The 23129-nt window shown below is 41.5% G+C and overlaps 1 protein-coding gene across 6 annotated transcripts in view; it reads right to left on the bottom strand.

Moving 5' to 3' along the window:
* ERC2 (ELKS/RAB6-interacting/CAST family member 2) overlaps positions 1–23129 on the bottom strand; it is an 870990-nt gene that overhangs the window by 88325 nt on the left and 759536 nt on the right. For 5 of the 6 annotated variants that reach the window (XM_064496413.1, XM_064496412.1, XM_064496414.1 and 2 more), the window contains one exon: positions 5364–5642. Coding sequence is in view for 4 of the 6 variants with exons in the window: in XM_064496412.1 (XP_064352482.1) it covers positions 5586–5642 (57 nt within the window). In the remaining 2 variants the exon portion in view is untranslated. Of the gene's footprint in view, positions 1–5363; positions 5643–23129 lie in introns of those variants that run through there. The other variant, XR_010384837.1, reaches the window with a different exon arrangement.

The raw sequence follows: 23129 nt of genomic DNA, 5'->3' as shown, positions 1-23129 counted from the left end.
ATATAGATGCTAATCTTTGCCAAGTCTGTTAAAATTGACTCAAATGATCATTTAATAACTGCATGTCTATCTGTGCAAGGACAGCATTTTCCAATTAAAGAAACAAGGGTAAAGCTTAAAATAACAGTTTGATGACTTAAAATCAACAATGTGGCCATATTATCAGCCCAATGTTTAATGTAGGAGGGAGCACTGTGTGACCCTGAACGAGTTGCCTACTAGGCCTAAGCCTCAGTTTCCCCATCTATGAAATGGTCATAACATCAGTGCTTACTTCATAGGTTGCTATGAAGACTAATCAGATTAATCCATCAAAGCACTGAATATAGTTTATGTTCCAATGAGCCTGATAAATGTCTCTAAGATTCCAGACCCTTGTAGAGTCAACTGGATTACTTTCCATTAGCTGTTTGCAAGTTTTGCTCAAGAAACTAGTTTTTGATATTCCGCCTTCCGGAGCTCTTCTGGAGATGTAACACACAATGATAGAATGAGTCTTAAGGCTTCTTTGAATCTGATTAAATCCATTCCCTATTGTTAGAGCTGAGCTAGAAAAATCCAGGCCAATGCCAGATGTATTCGTTGAATGGCCTTTTTACTGAAGATTTCAGGAAGATGAGGCTGCTGGAGGGGCAGCCAAGATGACAGCATTGATTAACAAAGGGGCATATTGTCTGGCACATTCTTCTGTGACCTAACCCTCCTCCTGCCTCAGAAGGAACTATTCTAGAATGGAAAGTTTCCACCATAAACATCTGCTTGCCAGATCTATCCCAACACTGCAGCCACTGGTGAGAGCCATCAGGATTTTCCCCGCGGACTGGGAGCTGCTTAAAGAAGGGCACAATCAAACTTCAAATTTAACATAGCAGACAGGAGAAGCATAATTTTGACAGAGACTCCTTTTAAAGATCAAAAAATTTTGCATACCCCTCCACCTAAGTAATTTTATTTCTCTTATCTTTGATAACAAAAAGCTGCTAGGAATTTAGTAATATTTTTAAATGAAATCTAGCTGCTCTAAGTGACTATCTTTATTAATTGACTAATTTTTTAAAGAGCCACTCAGACTGCCCTGAAGTTGGACCACTCCCCTGTCATTTTGTGTTCACCCAGGCTTTGTGAAGACAACCAGTGAGCTGTCCTTCGGCACTCTAAAATGTCAGAGCTCATGCCATGAGTTACCCACTATGGCTGAGCTCTGCCTCACTGAAGAGAAGCAGACACTCAGAGGCTGGGCCCCTGGCCTGTCAGTCCTAAATGACAGGAGAAGGATGAACAGCTGGGGCTTCCACAAAACTCAGTGGGATAAGAACAGAAAGGGATTCAGAAGCCAGAGTTAGTTTTGCATTTCCTCTATAACAGCCAGCATCTATTGTGAACATACCATGTGCTGCACATTGTGTTTCAGCTGCATGGTTAAACAGGAAGTCCTTAATAACTGTTTTTGGATGGGTGGATGGAGAAATGAATGAATCGGGTATCAATTTTATTTCACACTCCTGAGATCAAATCTCAGCTTTGCAAGGGGATTTGGATTTGCACAACCTCTTCTTTCATTTGTCAACTATTTCTGAGTATCAGATCTGTGCAAAGTTAGCTTGTCAAGCACCAAACAAAACCAGAGAACCTGCTCTCAAAGTATGTCCTGGCTAGGACAGATGGGACATGTGTAGTGATGACCACAAGTCAAGAAGGCAGTGGGTGAAGACAGTTCCTCACTCCTAAGAGCTATTGGCCACACTCAGTAAGATTATTGAAAGATGCTTAAAATGCCTCCCTAAAAGCCAGGTAAGAATCTTCCAGGGTATGAGAAACATTCCCCGCAGGCAGCTTTGCATTCAAGGAGGGGACCAGCAGAGGCCACCCTGGAAAGAAAGGATATCAGAGAGGCACAGAAGGAGTCAGAGGGACCAACAAAAGGAAGAGAAGTGAACATCAAGGTGCTGGCCTCAGGCTTGGGCACAGTGGCACTGGTGCTGTTAGTGGACCCTGTGAAATCTCAGTCTCTCTGGGGAAACAGACCCTCCCCTGGGGTTCACTCTGCAGTGATGCTCTGGGTGTTTTCACCCATGTGGTTGCTCAAAAGATTCTCTGCTATGGCAGCCTCTCTAGGCAGAGACCCAGCTAGTATGGGAGTTGGTGCCAGCTCCCAGGGGACACTCTTCACTCCCCACTGTGCCACCAACCTCAACACACTCCTGAACGCATACCTGGTCATCCTTCAATTCTTAGATTCAACCCCGTGTCCAAAGAGGAGCAGAAACCTGCTTCTCTACTCTCTGCCCTCATAGCTCTCTCAACCTTTGAAGCACCTTTCAAAGTGTGAAAATGCACCTTTATTCGTGTAGAGAACTGCTGAAGTCTCCAGGCCTCACGGCCATAGGCTCCCTGAGAGTAGGGTCAGGGCATTTACTGAGCATCACCAGCCACCAGGAGCACACTAGCTTCGCCTTCCAGCCGGAAGGGCTTCCTGGCCAGGCAAGGAGCTTGCTGACACCATGAGGAGACTTGTCTCCATTTCCTGGGAGAACTTTACACTTTATAAGGCAAGGTGAAGCTGAAGGGCCGCTAGGCCCGAGCACACCTCCACACCCATTCCCTTTGATGGCTCTCCCACCACCGGCCTTCACCTTCTCTGCTGAAGATCTTAAATGATGGGCTTCCCACAAAGCAAATAATGCCCCAAACCAGAGATGCTACACTTACCAAATAAGACAATCAGTTACTGTCAAAGCCGTGGAGAATCAAAACAAAATCAAGACAAAAAAGACAAATCAAAAAATCATTGCCCCTGTTCTTAGCTCTAGTAGTCCTAAATCTTTAAAGAACCCCTTTTCCTCAAATTTAAATTTTGAGTTTTTTCCCAAGAGATCATACTTAAAATATGTGTTTCCTCTTTCCTTTATGGAGAGAAAACTGAGATACCATTTTTTTTTTTTACCTTCAATAAAAATCCAAACAGCTACTTTGTACCCAAATCATATGGTCCATTCAATATCCCAAAGATCAAAACTGTCACTTAAAGATAGTTTTTTTACAAAGACAAAAATCTAACTAACATGGTCACTATCTTTCCTAAAACTAAGTGAAGACAGCAAGAATCATGCATCGGCTCCATCAATGCCCGGTGCCACACAGATGATTTCACACTCAGCATCCTGTACTTCCAGTTTCTGGTATGTGGTGTGTAGCTGAGCACTGTGCCTGCTTGGCCAACTCTCAGAAAGAGAAATCGATACAAATGTATGAAAGTTAAGGTTAAACTAAACTACACCGCATATTTCCTTCATGATTCAGAGAGTCCTTTCAGACTTTGCTCTGCTACAGGATGGAGCCACTAATATTTATATCACATTAACACATTATTGAATCAATATATCTAAGTATAAACACATTAACATATTAACCAATGGGGCATTCGTGGTGGTTTAGAAATATTGTACCATTAAAAATAGTTTAGTGACCAAGCCTATCTTTTAACTTTTGCAATTTTGTCTTCCTTCCCTTTCCTCTGTGTCCCTGCTGACACCTCATTCAGTGGGCATGTTTGAGGATCAGAAAGAAGGCCAGGGAGGTGTGGCCGAGCACAGGGGTATGGAGGGAAGAGCACCAGATGAGCTGGGCAGGTCGGCAGGGGAGGGAGCATGCCGGGCCTTGTAGGCCTTAGCCAAGCATTTATATTTATTTCAAGTACAAAGGGAACTGCCTGGAGGGACTTAGGAAGTGGGTGTATGATGTAATTTACATTTTATAAAGATCAGGCTGCTTAACTGTCTGATGAATTTATGCCTCTTGCCCATGGTTGGATCATAAGCTCCTAGATGACAGGGCTAGAGGTGAACTCCTATTATTGCCTAGTGCACTCACAGAAGCTTTAAACCAAGAGCTTTCAAACTTCTGTGTGCAGCAGAATCACTAGGCAGCTCATTCCTACCCAGTGTGCTGGACCTCACCTGCAGAGTCTCTAATCCAGAAGGTCTGGGTGGGGCCTGAGCATTTCTAACGAGTTCCCAGGTAATGCTGGGAAGCAGCTTGCTGGCCCAGGGAGGGCACTTAGAGAGCCAGTGTTTATATCTATTTGCTGAATATATCAGTCAACGGAGGGACATAAAAATATTTTTCAAACAAAACAAATAGAAACAATCAGCAGTTCGAGTTTGACCTAAAATAGCAATCATTTACCCTAATTTTTCTTTTTTCTTTTTCTTAAATTATTTCCTTCACCATATTATGTGATGATAGCAAGAGGACTACCCCCTACACACAGAAGTGCTCGCAAAGGAAACAGACCATTGTGATCAGACAGGATGAGACACTTCAGAGATCGCATCACCAAGTTTAATTATAAATCAAATGTCATTCAAATTTTTTTTTTTTTTGCAGAAGTATGTGATTTACTTGTGTAGGCAGTAATTACCTGCCTCAATCCAGAAAGGATATGAGGTGGTGAGGCATCCGTTGATGCTATTCCAAAACCGAAAATTAAACTCTCCTTGGGTTCGGTAATAAAGCTCACGATGGCCCATCTCTGTTTGGTTCAGAGCACACAGCATTGGTGAACATACCTACTATAAGAAGAGGTTGTTCAAACCTCTTTCTTGAAGGAACCCCTGAAGTTTCCAATTTAGGTGCTTATTATGATATAGCAGATTTGCAACTGAAGAATGCAAAGTAAATAAATACTCAGAACTAATAGAGGGATAATATGCTTCTGACCTAGGAGAGCTGGCACAGATCACAATGCAAGAAGGGAGAGGCACCCAGGGTCTCTGAGGGTTTACTCTGGCCCTACTTATGTGACACGGCGGTTTCTACATGCATACATCCATCTGCCCAGCAGTACAAACTTAGAGGCCGCTGGGGTTTTGCGGGGGTTCCCTTTTGCCTGAGGCTTACAAGGCCATAGATTTACTTTCTGCTTAGGGAAAAAGGTGCTAAGACCTACCCGAAGATTGTGTAGGGCTAGTCTTAAACACTGACCAGTGGTTCTAAATGAAATCTCATCTCTTCAGTAGTTATTGAGGATCTCACGATCTAAGAGACTGACCAAGGAGGGAGGGATTCAAAACATCAAAAGCCAGAGTTTCAAAACAAGACAGACTGTTGAAAATCATAGGCCTTGGAAAGCAAATGATAAATGTAATAGTCACGAAACGGGAACCAATGAAAGAACTATACTCTCTGTCCACGTAGCAAGACACAAACAACGCGAGGCCCATGACAATTTATATCATACGAATAATGAACCTGGATTCTTGTTCTATGCTGGTGGAAATCACAGAACAGTCTGGCTATGAATTAAATACAAAAATAGCAACCCCTACACTCTAGGAAAACAAAGTACACATGGTGCCCACAAATTCAAGATCATTACGCAGCATCTCTGAAACCCAACTCCCCGTGGCATTTGCAGTTACCCACCTCCAAAAGGGTAAAAGTAAACATTGGACCTGCTCTGGTGTTAAACTGCCACCGGATCCTCCCTGCTGTCTCCCTCCTCCTCTTCTTCTTTACAGACAGGTAAAGTTGGATCTCTTGAAGGAATTGGGGGCTCCCACTCTAGGCAAAGGTTGGACAGGTGATCAATGTACAGCATGAGATTTGACTGTGCCTCCATGCCTCCGACAGAGCTGGATCATCTGGGGCAATGAAAATTATAAGCAACAAGAAAGTGGTATTAACAGCAAGAGTAGGGAAGCCCAGGCAGCACACACCACGATTCCCTAGGACACCCAGCAACCGTTCCTTTCCTCATTCAGTCATTCTGAACACACTCATCAGGCACTGTGTTGAGCTCTGGGCATAAAGTAGTGACAAATATAAACATAAGCCCTGCCCTCATGGAGTTTACGGGCTATTCAGGACAGTGAGACAAGCAGTTAAAGGACAGTGGGTAAAGGACGTAGAGGGTGCTCATGGAGCACAAAGCAAAAGCAGCCAACCCAGACTGGAGGTGGGTGGTGAGGGAAGGCTTCTCGGAAGAAGTGCCATTTAATGCTGAGCCTAGAGGACCCATGGAGTCAGCCAGACAAGACTGGATGTGTCAGCATGTGCCAGATCCTGTGATGAGAAAGCATGGCTGGTCTGAGGGGCTGAATGCCTGCTGTTCTCGGCTATTCTCCAGCCTATAATCCTACACACAACCAGGGCACGTGATCTGGAGTCTGCAGCTCTCATCACAAGTGTTCCTCCAATCCCTACTGTCCAGGTGTGTTTTGAGTTTTCCAGTAGGATCTCAGAAAAGGAAGGAACTTAGAAAATAGTTTGTTCTATAAGAAGACAGGAAAAAAGAAAAACAATAATGCAGAGTTGAACTGCTAATAGACCCAACTGCAACAATTTGTTTTCTGTACACCAGCATTACAGGTAAGAGAGGCACCATGCTCAACGACAAGGTGTCTGAGTATGACTTGGCAATCCCAAAGTGGGAGCCCCAGGCTTCTTCCCTTTGGCTCTCTCACTTGCCCTTCCTTGCCTCCAAGACCCCAGAAAATCACAGAGTGGGTGCTTCGCTCCTCTTACCCTTGCCATTTCTGATGTCTGAAAGACAACCACAGACATGATACCTCCCACTTGCTTTATGCAGCTAAGGAAAACCAGATAGTTTATGAAGACAATCCTGCAGAGTCCTCCACGCAGGAAAACAAAACAAAAAACTCTGTGAAAGTTCCAGCAGCTTGAATGTTGTCCAGGGTTCTTGCAGCCTTTGCATTATGAAAGAGACCACTGTAGGGGATGGTTTAAGACATGGCAATAAGCACATGGTCATTTCACCAAAACTTACAGTCCAAAGTAGCTTTCTTTTATATTTTCACATTATCATATAATTCAAAGCCTGCAAACAACATCCTTGATTGAAGACAGAAAGAAACAAAACCCTCACTTCAGAAAAGCAGAGCAGGCAGCTATTTTAGAGACAAAGAAAGGATGTCTTTTTAACCTATGACAACACAAATTTGTTTAGGTTTTCCCTCCACTAAGTAAGTAAGCAATTAGGTTTTGTCCAATAAAAATATCCTGGTGCATGTGCAAACACCAGAGGCAATCATATAATTATCCTGCCCAATCAGATTCAATTGCTGACAGTTGAGTTCCCACTGCTCGTTAGCTTCAGATCACAATGAGGTCTTTACGGAAGCCCTTTCCCGTCTCTTTACAAAGGTTCCTATGATGCCATGAGCAGCCCCAGCACTACCTCATTCAAGATAATCATCCCAAAATGGCGAGGGCCAACAGCAGCCTACTCTGATTTCCCTCTGAAAAAATAAGAAGAGAAATTTGAAGCAACACCGATGTACACGCCCTTGCTTCATTTGGGGGTCTCACTTCTAAATATAATAGTAACCTTTCACCCCCACACTTTAAGTGCCATAATTATATAATTAAAACCAATTATGTCATTTAACAGAGAGACTTTTTCAAGATCCACAGCAAGTCAATTACCTCAATCATTGACCTCAGAAGATTTCCTACAGTGACCTGCAACAATGAGGATTGGGATAAATTTAGACCCTGGCTTCCGAAGGCCAGCATGGACCAGCTGGATGAGTTACAGCTGGTCTAGATTCTTCGGGACTCTAGATTCATTTGCATCTAACACCCCCACCCCCACCGCTTGTTTGCACAATCCTTCCAACATCCCAAGATATTTGCTTGATTTTTCATAACCACCCTAATAGTATTATTACATCCATGCTTCAGAGGAAAGGAAGCTGGGAGAGTTACGTTATCTCAAATTACACTTGTTAATGCCAAAGCCAGGGCAAAAAGCTGAGTCTTCCACAACCGAATCCAAAGCCTGTTAATAACGAGTAGTGTCTGTGCCCATGCATGCACACACACGGGTTTACTCTCCTAGGCATCCATTCCGCTCATTTCATGGGAACTTACCCCAATTTCCCTTTGAGGTAACACATCCGCCCAATTTTCAGCTCCTGTGCAGGACGCCAGGCTCCACTTCAACTCAGGGCTGTGCTGTAACCTACTCCTCAGCCAATCAGCTTTTAGCACTCCCCTAGCCACACCATTGGCTCAGGAGTGAGCACATGACCCAGTCAAAGCCAATGGAGACACACTGAGAATCTTGGGAAAGAGTCTCACTCTTTCCAACTGGACTTTCCTGTAAGAGGAGGTACAATCTGGGAGCTGAGCAGACCTCTTGCTACCACCACAGGAGTGAGGGATAATGGCGCCAAGAGATGTAGAGAGATAAACTGGTTCCAGGAAACTCCCTAAATCCCTTCATGCTGACAGTAGGGGCATTTAGAACATGGGGTAATTCAATAGCACACTGGAGAACAAACGAAGAGCGCTACCACCTGCGGCTTGTATAGGCTTGATTACAAGGATGGAATTAATTGACCACGGCTGTGAGCAGCAGCTCTACCCCCTGCTCACAACACAGTTAAATGCCTCCTATTTTTGAGTTATTTAAAGAACATACCATTTTATGGACATAAGGAAGCACTTTAATCTGCAAAATGATTTTTATCACAAACTAAACATCCTTGTAACTGTTTCGTCCTCTGCTTTGGTCAAAGTTGTCTCTCCTTGGAGCTGAGACAGCTATCAGAGCAGAGAAGACCTGCCTCGACCTTGTACTTTGCCTAGCTCAGTGGTACCCTTGTGCTCTTCAATTCCTGGATCACCGTGGGATGTAAGAACTGAAGACACACACTCATCAAAATGGAGCATTTTCTCTCTTTTTTAAAATCACATGTCTTGAGGAAAAAGGAAAAAAAGAGCAAGAATACTTCTAACACAGATTTTTCAACCTTGGCTCTTGTTAAGTTTGGGCCCAGGTGATTCTTTGTTGCTGGAACTCCCTATGCATTAAAGGGTGTGTAGCAGAGTCCTCTGGCCTCTACCTACTAGATGCCAGCAGCACCCCTTTTCCCAAGTGGGACAACCAGAGACGTCTCTAGGCATTGCCTGATGTCTAGGCGTCAGGGTTAACACTAGCTCTGGTTGAGAATCATGGCTTTAATAGAACATTTGAGGTATTTATTGGCTTTTCCTTGCAGCATTTTTGAAAATATGGTTTCTTATTATTGGTGTCTTCTATTTAAAGAATAAGGAGTAAGGAACCACCATGCTCCTTGGAACTTTGTAAGAGCCGTATAAAAAGATTCAGTGAGGAGAGCTGGCTAAACAGAAAGACCCAGGATCACAATACTGCCTTCTGTCAGGGCAATGAGGCCACACAAGGCTCGCTGACCCATTAAGGACCAGAGTGGGGAAAAGATGTATCAAATAGAAATAATTTTACCTAAAGACCAGAAAGAAAAAAAGGATATGGAGGAGAAAATTAGAAACGAAGAACAGGTATCCAGACAGTGAGTTCCAAAGTGAGTATGTGGCTTCTCATTTCCACAGGAAAGAAAATGAAACCTTAGGATTATTGCTGGGTTTCCTGGACTCAGGTTCACCCAAAATGTTAGAGTAGGCTGGGCTCAAACAGAAATGGTCCCTCCAGCAGAAGTCTAAAACTCACTCTGTAGAGAAAAAAGCCAAAAATGGTAAAGTCTCACTTATTTGGACAAATGTGGGCAAAGACACTTAAAATAGGTAAGGCTGACAGATTTATAGAAATTTTTAAGGAAAGGCATTTACTTTTTTTCAAATTCCAACAGTAACTAAGAGTGGGCTGGCAGAGGTTCTTCCTTCAGGATTGATTTCAATGAGAAGATAACATAGAATTCATTGTATTAGCATGTGCATTGTTAAGACTTTTAGAGAAGGGGTTTGAATTGGTTTGTCCTCAATGAACTAATTAGTTACAGTCCCTCAGTTTTCTGGGGAATTGGTTTCAGGACCCCTAGCAGATATTAGAATCCATGGATGCCCAAGTCCTGTATATAAAATGGCACAGTATTTGCATATAACCTATGCACACCCTCCAGTATACTTTTAAATCATCTCTATACGTAATATAAAGTAAATGTTAAGAGTTGTAAACACAATGTAAGTGTTCCCTAAATATTTGCTAGAGCATGGCAAATTCAAGTGTTCCTTTTTGGAACTTCTTGGAATTTTTTTTTCAAGTAATTTTGATTCCTAGTTGGTTGAATATGCACATGCAGAACCCACGGATGTGGAGCGCTGGCTGTATATCTTCACACTGGCAGCTAGCTGAGGCCAGCCCAAGAATTCCACATTAGTGGGATTCCAAAAAGGCTTTAAGGCACAAACTTCTCCACACTTCAAAGTATTGATTTCCCATCAAGTCTGTCAGAAGAACCAGGTTGGTTTGTGTGTAAAGATTGGCCTTTGCTGGGGCTTCGTTGGGTGAAAATATTTGGATTCTAGCAGTTTCTCTCACTAGAAGTTCTAATGTCTCCGCGCATGGAGAGGTGTATTAGGGAGCTCATGTGATCGGAGCTGTGACACCACTGCTTCTTCAGTTCCCATGCAGCCTTCCTCCCCAGCTATCAACAGGTTCCAGCCATCCCATTCTTCTTTCCCCTCACTCTCCAACTGCCCTCACTTCTCTCTTGCAACCAGTGAAATCTCACTGCTAGGGTGTGATGGTGTCTCAAATGGAGAAAGAGAATAAAGGCATCTCTGAGGGGCCTTGGCCCTCCTCCCATTGTCCTTTTAGGCTTTTTTTTTTTTTTTTTTTTTTTTTGGTTTTCGTGGAGGTAACATTTAGAACAAACAATAATAGAAAACTTGAAGTACTTGTCTGTAGGGTCTCGCAGAGGTCTACAGGGACTTCTAGGAGCAGCATAAAGAACTGTCCTTTGTAGCATTTAGTAATTAAATCTGAAGGAGCAGGTCTTTAACTCTTGATACATAAAGAATGAATGTTTCAGATGCTTTGTGGATAAACATCCCCAATCCATCTTCTCTCCACTGAAATCATTCATCCTGGTCTTCCTGTGTTTCTCAGAATAGCTGGCTAAGTCAACAGAGATAAGAAAGAAGAGTAGCCCACTTCTCAGTTCCACTGGCACTAAAACCCCAGGATGAGTTTTCTGTGTTTGATGGAGGTACCTCCTGACTGAGTCCACACACTGGCACATGAACATTTTGTTTGCACCAAAGTTATTCAAGGGGGAACCATGGGTCCACTTGAGCAGGCATGTGTCACTGTTTCCTAAAAAAACAAAATCCAAGGTTTTACCTACATCCTAAGATAAGTACTGCCCTCCCCATGTCCTTCTCAGCATGCAGTAGGGGAGAGGCAGCTTCACTGGGGTGACAGGTGTCACAGCAGGTCACCCTCACAGTCAGGGACTGAATAAGACTTCCAAGAGCAGCAACTCCTCGATTTTGCCAGGGTCCATAAAAGGATTTTAACAGTGTGCGGAATCCAGGTTAAGGTAGGAGTTGGTATCTAAAGATGAGCTTCATTAGATCTAGAAATTTTATGCAAAACAGTCTGAAGAACTCACAACCCAACTGCTGTTTCAAAAGCCTGGGACTCAAAGGGTTATACGCTACATTTGCCTTGAAAGATTAAGAAAAAAAGATATTTATTCAGTTATACCCTTTTGATGGGCAATAGGTTGTTTCCAGTTTTTTTTGGTTTTTTTTTTTTTTTTTGGTGGTATCAAAAAGGCTGCAGCAAATAAACCTTTATGTTTTGCTATATATTCTGGTACTTTTATTTCTGTGGAATCAACTCCTAAAAGTATGACTTCAGAGTCAGAGAGTGTACTCTCTTTAAATTTTAGTAAAGACTTCCAAATTGGTTTCCTTAATGTTTGAAAGCACCTTATGCACCCACAATGGGGTGGGAGGGTGCCCATTTCCCCATAATCTCTTTTTCAAGCTTAAAAATTTTTTTTTCTATTTATTGAAGTAAAGTTGATTTACAATGTTTTGTTAGTTTCTGGTGTACAGCATAGTGATTCAGATATATATATATATATTCTGGTATACAGCATAGTGATTCAGATATATATATATATATTCCTTTTCAAATTCTTTTTCAATATAGGTTATTACTAGATATTGAATGTAGTTCCCTTTCTTCATATGGAAAATTCAAACACTGCCCAGTTTTCCTTTGGTAAAATAAGAAATACTTTTCCCAATTGCATGAACTTAACTTAATCAAATTTCCTTTGGGCAATAAAGATACTCAATGATCTATTATATCATTAGCTAATGTTATACTAACTATAGCAGTAGCCCAAATGGATAAAGAATATGTGTGCCCAGCTCTGTGCTTTAGAGATAATAGTTCTCGTGTGCCTTCAAGCCACCTAAAAAGTAGGTCTCAGTATCATCCTTAGTTTTCAGAAGAGAAAACTAAGGCAAAAAAGTTACGTGATTTATGCAAATTCACCCAGCTAGCTTATGACAAAAAGGGATTTCACCCATAGCCACTTACTATATTGAAAAGATTCATTATACAATTCATTATACAGTCAATTCTGTGACTTAAAAAAATACAGGTTTTAGTCATTTATTTTCTCTTGAAAATAGAGAATCTATCACTTTAAGGAAGCTTATTATCATGTACTATGCATAATAAGCATATCACCAGTAATATGAACCATAAAACTATTTAAAAAAATTCTTGGAAGCATAGTTGATTTACAACGTTGTATTAGTTTCTGGTGTACAGCAAAGCGATTCATTTATATATATATACATATGCATATATATATTCTTTTTTATATTCTTTTCCATTATGGTTTATTACAGGATATTGAGTATATTTCCCTGTGCTATACAATAGGACTTTGTTGTTCATAAAACTATTTTGAATGTTTATTTAACACTTACTGACATCTACTAAGCAGATCTTCCATGTGCATATTTATCATCTCAAAGGAAAATATATTATTTAGTTTTGGGTTTTATCTTATCCACCCTTGGTCTTTGAAACAGCACATTAAATGCATACACTCTGTTCTTACTTGTCACAAGATACTAGTGGCATGCTGGGAAGTAATGTTCCACACTTTGTGTTAAGACTTTTCTTTTTTAAGCAGAGCTTGTGTAAATCACAGGCAAAGTTGACGAATTTCACGGCTTAGTCATGGCTAACGTATCAGATTTCATGGTTTGACAGAGATTAACAAGAAAATCACATTAGAGTTACAACTATCAGTAGATTCTTAGATATTTGGTAAAGAAACTCCAATCTCTCGAAATTCCATTGCCCACTGCACAGCTTTCATCCTTCCTCCCAGAGATGCACAGCTTCTGAATCCAGGGAGAGCAAACAAGATCCTCTAGAGTTCCTCAGGGTCACCCCTGGCTCTCACAGGGGTGAGCTGGTGCCGAATGGGCTCTAGGGAAAGACTTAGCATCATCATGGAATAAAGCAAGATTTAGTATTTATTACCCAATTCAAAAAAATGTAGAAAGACAAAAAAATATTGTTTGTATACAATGCAGGCATTTCATCGTAACATCCCATGCATTAAGGAGAGGAATGAATTATCACAGTTGTTGAAACTCAGATATTTTAGGTAAAAATTAAGTTCTCACATCTTTACGAGGAGGCAATTCAGTGGAGGCCTTGTTAAAAGTAGTGGCATGCAAGTAGAGACTTCAAAAAGCCTGCTGACTGCCGAGCCATTTGGCCTGAGGGCTCTGCATATCCTCTTTCCGGTAAAAGCCTGGCTTGCTTGTCAGTTTTGCATAAAAGACAGCCAATTTGTCAGCCATTTGCTTTAATTCTCTTTCTGAGTCTTCCTAACGATAAACCATATACCTTCTGGTCTTCAATATCATATATCTGACTGGAGGATGGAAATTCACTCGCATCTCAGACCAGTTTCCTTCTCAGGCGATCCTCCTGGGTCTTATAGGATGTCCTTAATCAGAACCACATTACTCAGTGAGAGGAAGTCCTTGCACGGACGCTGGCACACTATGGCAAATTAGTTTCAGAACAGGGAAGGTCAGATTGGGAATAAAAGCTGCAGTTATCTATTGTGTTTTCTTTAGTTGAGAAAATTAAGGCAGGGTGCCTAACTCTTAAGAAACTAAGATTTGGATAAGTAGCAGCCACTTAGGAAAGGACTTCCACTGACTGCTGAGCAGTCAGTTATGGAAACTGAAAGTTCACATTCCAGGTATTCTGGACATGAGCAAGGATTTTCTCATTTTATTCAGATAGATTTTTATATTTCAGAAGCACCCTAGATTGGTAAAAGAAAAATAGCTAAAGTATAACAGGTTTTGTCAAAAAATATAATTGTCACTCAACTGTGTGTGTGTATATATATATACACATATATTACACACATATATATGTTAAATAAACAAAGCATATTTTACCACCACCAATAATGCTACCTACCATTTATTGTGCTCTTTTGTGACAGGCACTATACTAAGCACTTTTCATGTATTATTTTATTTTCTTTCTCAACAAACTAGTACAGTAGAAATTTTTCTTTGTTTCAATTTTACAGATGAAAAACCCTAAGTTTAGAGGGGATCTGAGGCACAGAATCAGTCATAGAGCCAGGGGTGCCTGACTCCTGAGCCTGTGTTTTTAACCACTGAGGTATACTGAGCCCTGGAAATTCTCATCAGTTCCATTGAGATGAGTGCCCATGCTGACTCTCAAAAAAATACACATTTCCTGAGGGTGGGGATGAGAAGCCATATTTCTTCACTAACACTCAAGTGTGAAAGACCAGGCAGATGGAGGGGAAGGTGTGAGAAAAGGGAGAAATTGTTGCAGAAACCCAAGACCTACCTCCTTTACAATTTTGCCCAGGATTAGACTGCCTGGGGAGACTCAGAGAACCAGAGGACCAGGCGGCTTAGTGGAAAGCTGTCCCCCATTCAACCTTAAACTGATAGCCTTCCCCTCTCATGAGTAGGCTGACCCTAGAGATTTGGAGTAAGAAATATTTCCAGTGTGGCTCTACCTTAACTAACACCACGGGGGCAGCTAACAATTACAAAAGGAATGAACTTTTTCATCAAACGCCCTTCCATAAAACCATTTCCCAGGAAATGTAACACAGCATGGAGCTAGCCGGCTGCAATTTTCCACCAACAATGAGCATCATGGGGCACAGGTACTATATTTAAACGATTTTCCTCCAGCTTTTTGGCAGAACTCTCTCTCAAGGAGACTTAGAGTTGGGCTGAGGTCTCATTCCCCTCCGGCCAGCAGGATCGGAATGTTTAATACGGCCCTGTCTCTTCAACACCCATGTGTAAAACGCCAATAAACAAGCCAGCAAAGACCTCCAGGCCTAATTGCCTTTTAACTCCGCCAAGATGATAAACTCCCAGAGTAAGGAAGGAAAGACTCCCAGGGATTTAACAAGTTTATCTGCCTGCCACTTGAACATTTTCTGTCTGCCTACACTTCAGTGAATTCACCAATAAAAGGATAAAAGGGGCCCGAACCTCAGACCCCTCAATGGGCAAGAAGCCACAGATTCAAACCGTATGCCCAGCAAAAACCAACCTGTTAACTAAATTTTGTTTCACATGTCTGTAAGGTCTAGCATGAAGAGAATGGGGCCACTTGCCTGTTTCTAGCACCAGCCATTTCCCTTTTATTGACCAAGGCCTACAAATCTTCACCTACAATAAAGAAAACTGTTCTCACAAGGAAACTGGGAAAGGCAACTCACCCAGAAACCTCTAAAATTCAAGTCTGGGAATGGTACCGACAGGAGGGAAGCCACGTGGGTCCTGGTGGTGGGTGAATAGATTGTGTTCATCACCACTGTGGTCACTTCTACGAGGACATATTCCATCTCTCCCTCCCTGAACTGACTTTGGAGTTTAGCATTTTAGTTGTTTTTGTGGGTTTCTATCCTACCACCCAGAAGAGAAATTCTGAGGACTCTGTACAAATTGGAGTTAAATTGAAAAAGCAAAGTAAAACCAAAAGACTAGGGGAAGTACAGCAAGGGGTGGGGCCCTAAAAGGTGAAAGGGCATAACCTCTCCGGGAGGCCACTTCACAATATTTATCAATATAACTGTGCAACTTTTCTTTTAGGGATTTATTCTAAAGAAATGATTGGAAAAGTGCACTGAGATAAAGCACAAGGAGCTACAGCATTCTGATAGGAAGCATTAAAAAGAACTAATCATTAAGGACTGGTTAAATAATGAAAAATTCTATACTCTGCGGCTATCAAAAGGATGCTGTAGGTATATACCTATTAATGTGAAAAGATGGCCAACCTAAGACATTAAGTTCAAAAAGCAAGTTATAAAAACATTTATTATTTGATTTCATTCTCCCCCCACCCACCAGAGGCTAGACAGAGAAAAAGGAAGACACACAGTTCACCAAGTGTTAGTATTTCTGTATGGTGAAATTCTTTTGCAAAGACTTTTGAATTATCTGAAATTTTTAATAATGAAAATGCATTGCCTTTAAAATCAGTTAAAACACTAAAACTAAAAATAAAACATCTGACCACCATGACCACTTTCTTGATCAACAGGAAGAGAATCCCATCTGAAATAACTTTATGGAAAGATCCAGTTTTCCTTTCTCCAGGAGACACAAGTAAAGAACATTAAAGGATTTGGTCTTGATTTATCAGCACATATAATTGTTGTTCCAGAGTATTCTCCAATGAGATGAGAATGAACAGTAAAACTACAAATGGACTTAAAAATCCCAAGGGGTGTTACTTCCCAGGTGGCCCATGCTTCTCTCTTCCCTTAAAACAGGGTACAAACTGAGAGCTCCTCTATTAAGCTGACCTGTTCCACTTAATAAAACAACAGCAGCCCTCGAGTAGGGTGCTTGCCAAATGAAAAATCTGAAACATTATTTTTCTATTAAAATCTCCTCCATGTTTTTCCTATTGGAACCTGGAAACTGGACAAATTCTGAAGGAATCCAAAGGAATTTCTTTAGAAAAGAATTCTGTTAACACCAAAAGCTCCCCAAGTACTACACAAAGCAAATGCTAGAATGCATTACGCTGAAATGTAAAAGCAGGGGTTCAAAACCAAAATGATGTGTCCTTCACACCAGGCTTCGTGTTTATCAGGGTTTATTCACTTCTACACTTATCCCCACACATTTCTTCATCTCTCTGCTTCATAATTTCATAATCAGTTCCAGATTTCCTATTTCTTTCACATTGTAAGGCAGAGAATTCTGGATTTGGGATATATAAGATTTAAGAGTATAGAAGTACAGTGGAAAGTATGATAAAAATAAAATCAAAATTGAAGTTTTGTTTCATACTCACTGAGGAGTAACAAATTGAGTACATGCCTCAGGACCCATCTGACCCTCAGAAACTATTAGCACATGGACATGTGTATAAGAATTTAATGTGTAAAACAGACCCTTTGATTGGGACATCTCCGTACCAACGGATGGAGCTATGGGAAGCGAAAAGGGTCTGTACGTCAATGATGGGTACGTCTGCCAAAGTACTACTGTGCTACTCTCAGAATTCGGAACTCTGTCCCTAGATTATAAAACAGAGTAAACTGAAAGATCAGGTTAATCTAGGATAAACTTCATCTCTAGAGTTCAAAGACAACTAGCCTCTCAAGGGGTTTCAACTGGAGGTTCTTTGAAGGATTGTTCTCAAATTCATTAAAGAAATTTCACTGACTTCACAGACTTTGGCATTAAGTAGATAACCTGAGCTCTTCATTGCCCTGCAAAACGACTGTTCACCTTTGAAGCTCTGCAAATTGGGATTAAGTTGGCTGTTTGCCTTTTACCCCCAAGATGACTCCCCTCCATTGATCACTGAGTCCTGGGGCCATCACCTGGTTGATCAATGATATCAAATTTATCTCTTTAATGTGTCCCTTTTAAAACTCACATCCTTTCATGGGTTGCCTTTGTTAGTATTTTTGCTTTAGATGTAGTAGCACTGCTTGATATTAATGTTCTCTCTTGATTAAAAAAAAAACTTTAGGACATATATCATGTTTTAAAAACCTAAATTTTAATTTTTCAACTGACTTGAAAGGTAGGTGGTATTTTCAGATACATAAACTCATTTTTAAATTCTGCCTTAAATTTCACCTACTCAAATGCCGAGAGGCTGAGGCACTTCATCAGATTCTGGTGTGCTCTTTGGAGCAACATTTACTTGCTTCTCACAATGACTCCGCACATTCCAAAGAGAGCACGGCATAAACACATACACCAGCCTTCAGCTCTCACCCTCTAACCCCACCGTCTGCTTCCTGTGCACCCCATAATCTAAAACATCTCCTCTTCACAGGTATATGGTCTTGGATTTGTCACGGTGAACGCGAGACTTTACAAGGCTAATAAAATGACAGCTGCACAGAGGGGACGGGGTGGCTTTTACCGACTCTGAAACACCACTGCCTTTAACTCCCAGGGATCAGGAACTTGAAAGCACTCCGATTCACTTAGCTCTGTGTTTGTCATAAAGTTAAGGCTAATCAGATTTCTCCCAACCTGCAGCCCTATCTTAAATCCCCAAGCTTCTCCTATGCAAACTTAACTGATGGAAGATGTGATTATGCCTTCTCAGGTCATAAATTCTAGATATTTATAACATAACTGTTGTCATTTAGGTCAATTAAGATGCTTTTACTGGCGCGGAACAACTACCTATGGGGCTTGTCCAATACTCTGGCAGTGGTTTATGACCCTGAGGGTGATTTTATCTTATAGAGGATATGAAAGATGACTGCATGTGAAAATGGTCAGGGGGCTCTTGAAACATTTTCCCCATATTATGATTATCCACACCCATTTCCACTCTCTCTTGAAGCTCTGACCTCTTCCTTATCCATAAAAGCCATTGTTGGTTTCTTTAATCACCTTTTCTCCTCCAAAGATCTAAGAGGGGAGATAACACCTGAGACACCCTCTGATAAAACTCCCAAGTGGTGGGATGGGACCATTTCCAGCTGGGAAATACCAGACATTTTCACATGTGTAACATGTCCCTGAGCACAAGTAGGTTTTACTTTTCACATGGGGCAAACTGCTCCCTCATTAAAGGTAGAATAGGGTGACAACAAAGAAAGAATAGAATATATTGGGGGATTTCAAGCAGCCAGGTTATACAGCTTCTCCTTTTCCCTTGTTAAGTATCACTTATTTTGCACTGTATCTCTCCTGCTGTTTCCTCTTTCAACAAGAACCCTAACCCCTCTATATTCCAGACACTGTGCTGGGGGGGGATGGGGATACAGAGATCAAGGAAATCCTAGGTTGGCTGGAGACACAGACACACTGATAATTATAATACAAAGTGTTAACAGGCAACAAGAGAGTCTTGCACAGCAAATTCTGGAAGCCCTGAGAAGTGGCATTTCCACTTTTGGAGGGGAGGGAGTTCATCAGGAAAGGTTCCTTGGAAAAAGGAATTCCTAGTCGGGGGCTTGAGAAATGCAAGGAGATAGCCAAGCCTACTGGGGGAGAAGAGCAATGCCAGTAAGGAGAACAGGAACAAGGCTCGAGAGGAGGGCACAGGAGGTGTGGGGAATGCAAAGCAGGTCGGTTTTCTGGAGCATGGCGTACCTGACGGGCAGTGGTGAGAGCTGAGGCTGGAAAGGAAGTCAGGACAAGCTCCTGGAGGGTTTTGCATTCATGTACCATAAGCTATTACCTTTCTTTTTCAAAGGAGACCTGGTATAATGGCACCCTTTCCACAAAACCAACTGGATGTAGTTGAATACAAAAAATTTTTTTTTCTCACTCAAATCTGTTTTGCTCCATGCTTCACTAAACAGCTGGCATTGTAAAATCCCCCAGCCTAACATGGCAACAGAACTGTTTAAAACTCTGGTCACATCTCCCTTGGTAGAGAACACTCTGCTTTTGACTAGCAAGCCAATGCTATTTGTAGAAGGCAGGTAAACCATCCAAAATTCTACCTGGTAAACATATACTAAGTTCTGATTCCACACCAGGCACTGTCTAGGGGATGAGTCAGAAATGTGGTGGAGGAGCTATGACCTCAGCATGCAGTGTGACTTTGAGGTACACAGTGACACACTCAGGATCTTATAATTTAAAGGTCTTTTGTCAATTTTATTTTATTCTTGCAATTCTGATGATAATTTGGTTGATTTGGGCCAAAAGAGAAAAAAAAAAAAAGCACAATACATACTAGGTGGAAGGAGATCACTAGTGTGGAAAATATGCTACAGCAACAGCACCTGTGAGCGTGCAGTCTGGGAAAAAGCAAGCTACTGGCAATTTCCCCAGATGAGCTGCTTAAATGTACTACAGACATCCAGGGTCAGAAAGCGACAGTGTTGATCCAGGCAGTCACGAGTTTCTCAAAATGATCAAATTTAGTTCATTTTCAAGAGTCTTATGGAAGTTTTTGCTGCTCTTAAAATTTTTAAATGCTTGGCTTTGTTTGTTTGTTTAGAGCCTACCTTGTTCCAAAAAGGATTAAAACACCTAAAACCAAATAGAAGAGGCTCATATTACTGGAGAAGGGAGGAGTGGGGGGCTTGAATTACATCTGCCATGCAAAGGTCAAGTTGGTTCCAAGTGGGACTTAGACAGTGCTGATGAAACTCAGAAAGCTTTTCTGAAACAGACTAGTCCAATTGAATACACAATTCTCCAGCTGCTGGGTGACAAGGCAGGAGCTGCGAACCCATTTCTACAGGAAGTCTGGGAACCATGAGCTTTATCAGCCGCATAAAAATCTCAGACAAAGAATCCACATCCTCTCATTGGTCTCTATACCCAGATGTGTATTTACATGTATCTGACCCCTAGGACAGTGCAAGGTGGCACAGTGCAGTGTGGAGGCACTGGCTCCACTGCCTGGTTTGCATTTAAGTTTCACCACTCGAGCAAGTCACCTAACCTTTCAGTCCTTCAGTTTCTTCATCTGGAAGAGTAGCTAATAGTAGTCTTCATCTCAGAGGATTATTGTGAAGATTATAAGAATCAATACATGTAAACAGTGTCTGGTATATATTAAGTGCCCAATACATGTTAGTTATAATTATTTTCTAGTCCTCTGGTAAGCACAGAGAGAACAACAGAAATAGACCGTTGCTTTGTCATAAGGGACTTACTGTCTAGCTGGAGACCAGATCCATAGCAGAAAACACAGTGATCAGGGAAAGGGAATTCTGGGGAAAGTTGAGTGAGAACTCTTAAGAGTCTCAGAAGGTCAGGAGAGGGAGATAATAACATTCCCAAAATTTTAGAGTAGCCTTCCTAAAGGAACATACCTAGGCTGAATCTAATAGGTAGGATTTAGACAGATAATAGGGCATTTCATATAATGGCAAATAATACTCATAAAGACATGGAAAGAAGAATGAAAACCATATATTTTTAGAAGAGGAAAAAATAGCTCATTATCTTGGAGTGGTGGAAAATTTATAAAACTGCCTGGGGGACCCATTTGGGAGGAATATGAGGATTAGGGAGAGGTAATTGAATGTATTGTGGTCGGAAAAGGAGGAACTGGCAATCTGTCATCAGGGGAGGTACAAAGAGAAAGTGGTGTTTCAGGAAGGTGAACCTGGCTGAAGCACACAGGTTCGATGGACTGAGAAAGTTCTGAGTCAGGGAAACCACCAGGATGTTGCCGGAGGGGTGAGGTGCTGTGGGAACCAGACTTGTGCTGAAAGGACAGGCAGGAAGTGGTGGATGAGAGAGGTGCTCTGTGGGAAGAACTGGCGGGCCTTGGTCAGTGTCTAGACATCTAGACATGAAATCGAAATGCACAGAATCTAGAGTCCCATATTTTGAGTTTGAGGCCCAGCTCTGCCACTCAGCAGCCCTGAACTTGGGGCACTGACACAGTTTAAGCTCAGCTTCTTCCTTTGCAAAATGGAAGCAAGAGTACCGACTTCATATGGACAAAAAGGCTTTATTTAGCACAACACCTGGTTCATCCCAAAGTGGTCAAAAAATAGTAACCATTTCTATGAGAAAGAAGAAAGAAAAAAATGAGGGGCAAGAAAATAGAGGTTCTACACCTGGTCCCTAAACCACTGAGAGACACAGTACTGGCTACTCCCTGGATCCCTCTTCAGGAGACCCTATTAACATTTAATATCAGCCATTTAATGTCTCATAGACAGAGTGTCAGTATGAATGGTGACTCACTTTTTTGTATCCCCTTTATTACATACCTAACTCACTTCCATCTCACCATTGAAACCAAGCCTTTCCAAAAATATTGGACCAAAGGAAAATGGTGGTAACTTTGTTCATTAAAAAGAAATAGCTTAAGATTTTTAAAAAAGGTAAGTACTTTGTACTTCCTTTCATAAGAGGGAGGAAAAAGATGACACATTGTACCAGTGATTACCTGCCCATTTTAAGCCCTGTCATCAACACAAAGACTTAAACTGAAGCTAAATCCAGGGTGCATTATCCCTTTAAGCCCCTGTGCTAACTCAAGGGGACTGAAAGGCACTTCTGCATTTCTACAGGAGGTTCGTGGTAGGTTCAGAAAACTTTGAAAGAAGTGCCCTATCATCTTAGGTAGGTGTGTTCTGAAGAATCTAAATTGAATGTACTTCTGTTTTAGTTCCTGGAAAATGTTTCTCATCTACCTAAGTTTCCCAAAATCCATCTTGCACAATGCAAAATTGCAGAGGTAAGTCATGCTGACCTAGTAAGTCTGGAATGAAAAGCTAAGGAAGTGGGCAACCCTGGGAAACTCTTCATCAGCATGCCTTTTTGACCCCTGCAGAACTGTCCTTTATGGCCCTACCATGCGAACATTTGCCTGCCTGTTAAGCTGTGAGGTATCTGGAAGCAAAGTTTTGAGAAAAGCCACAGAATCAAAGGAGATCAGGTAAAATGACCTGCTGCTGATCAGTGCTGGTAATCAGCTCTGATGGTCACCAATCTAAGGACTTCAGACCCTTCAAGAAACTAGCAGGAGAGAAATAATGGAGTAACTTCCCCATGTCTGCTAACGCATATTTGCTGAAGGATGGGCCCTCCAGTCCATAAACTTTCCTGGACCATGGTATGCCTGAGCAATGATAAATTTTTCCATCCTTTACACAGGCTAATATTATGACATACATAAGTTTTTACTAGCCAGCCCTGCTTCCTTACTGAATATTGCCCAAGACAGTGATTCTTTTGATTACAGAAGGAAATAAATGGCTTCTCAAGGTCCTTCAGAAAAGGTAGCATTAGAAAAGTAGCCTCTAACAGATCCATGGCACAGAAAAATTGCTACTGACCACCAAAGATATAAAACCTAAAGAGAAATA

This window comes from Camelus dromedarius, chromosome 17, assembly GCF_036321535.1.
Source record: "Camelus dromedarius isolate mCamDro1 chromosome 17, mCamDro1.pat, whole genome shotgun sequence".
Taxonomy (NCBI): domain Eukaryota; kingdom Metazoa; phylum Chordata; class Mammalia; order Artiodactyla; family Camelidae; genus Camelus; species Camelus dromedarius.
This window is presented reverse-complemented; position numbering and strand designations above follow the sequence as displayed.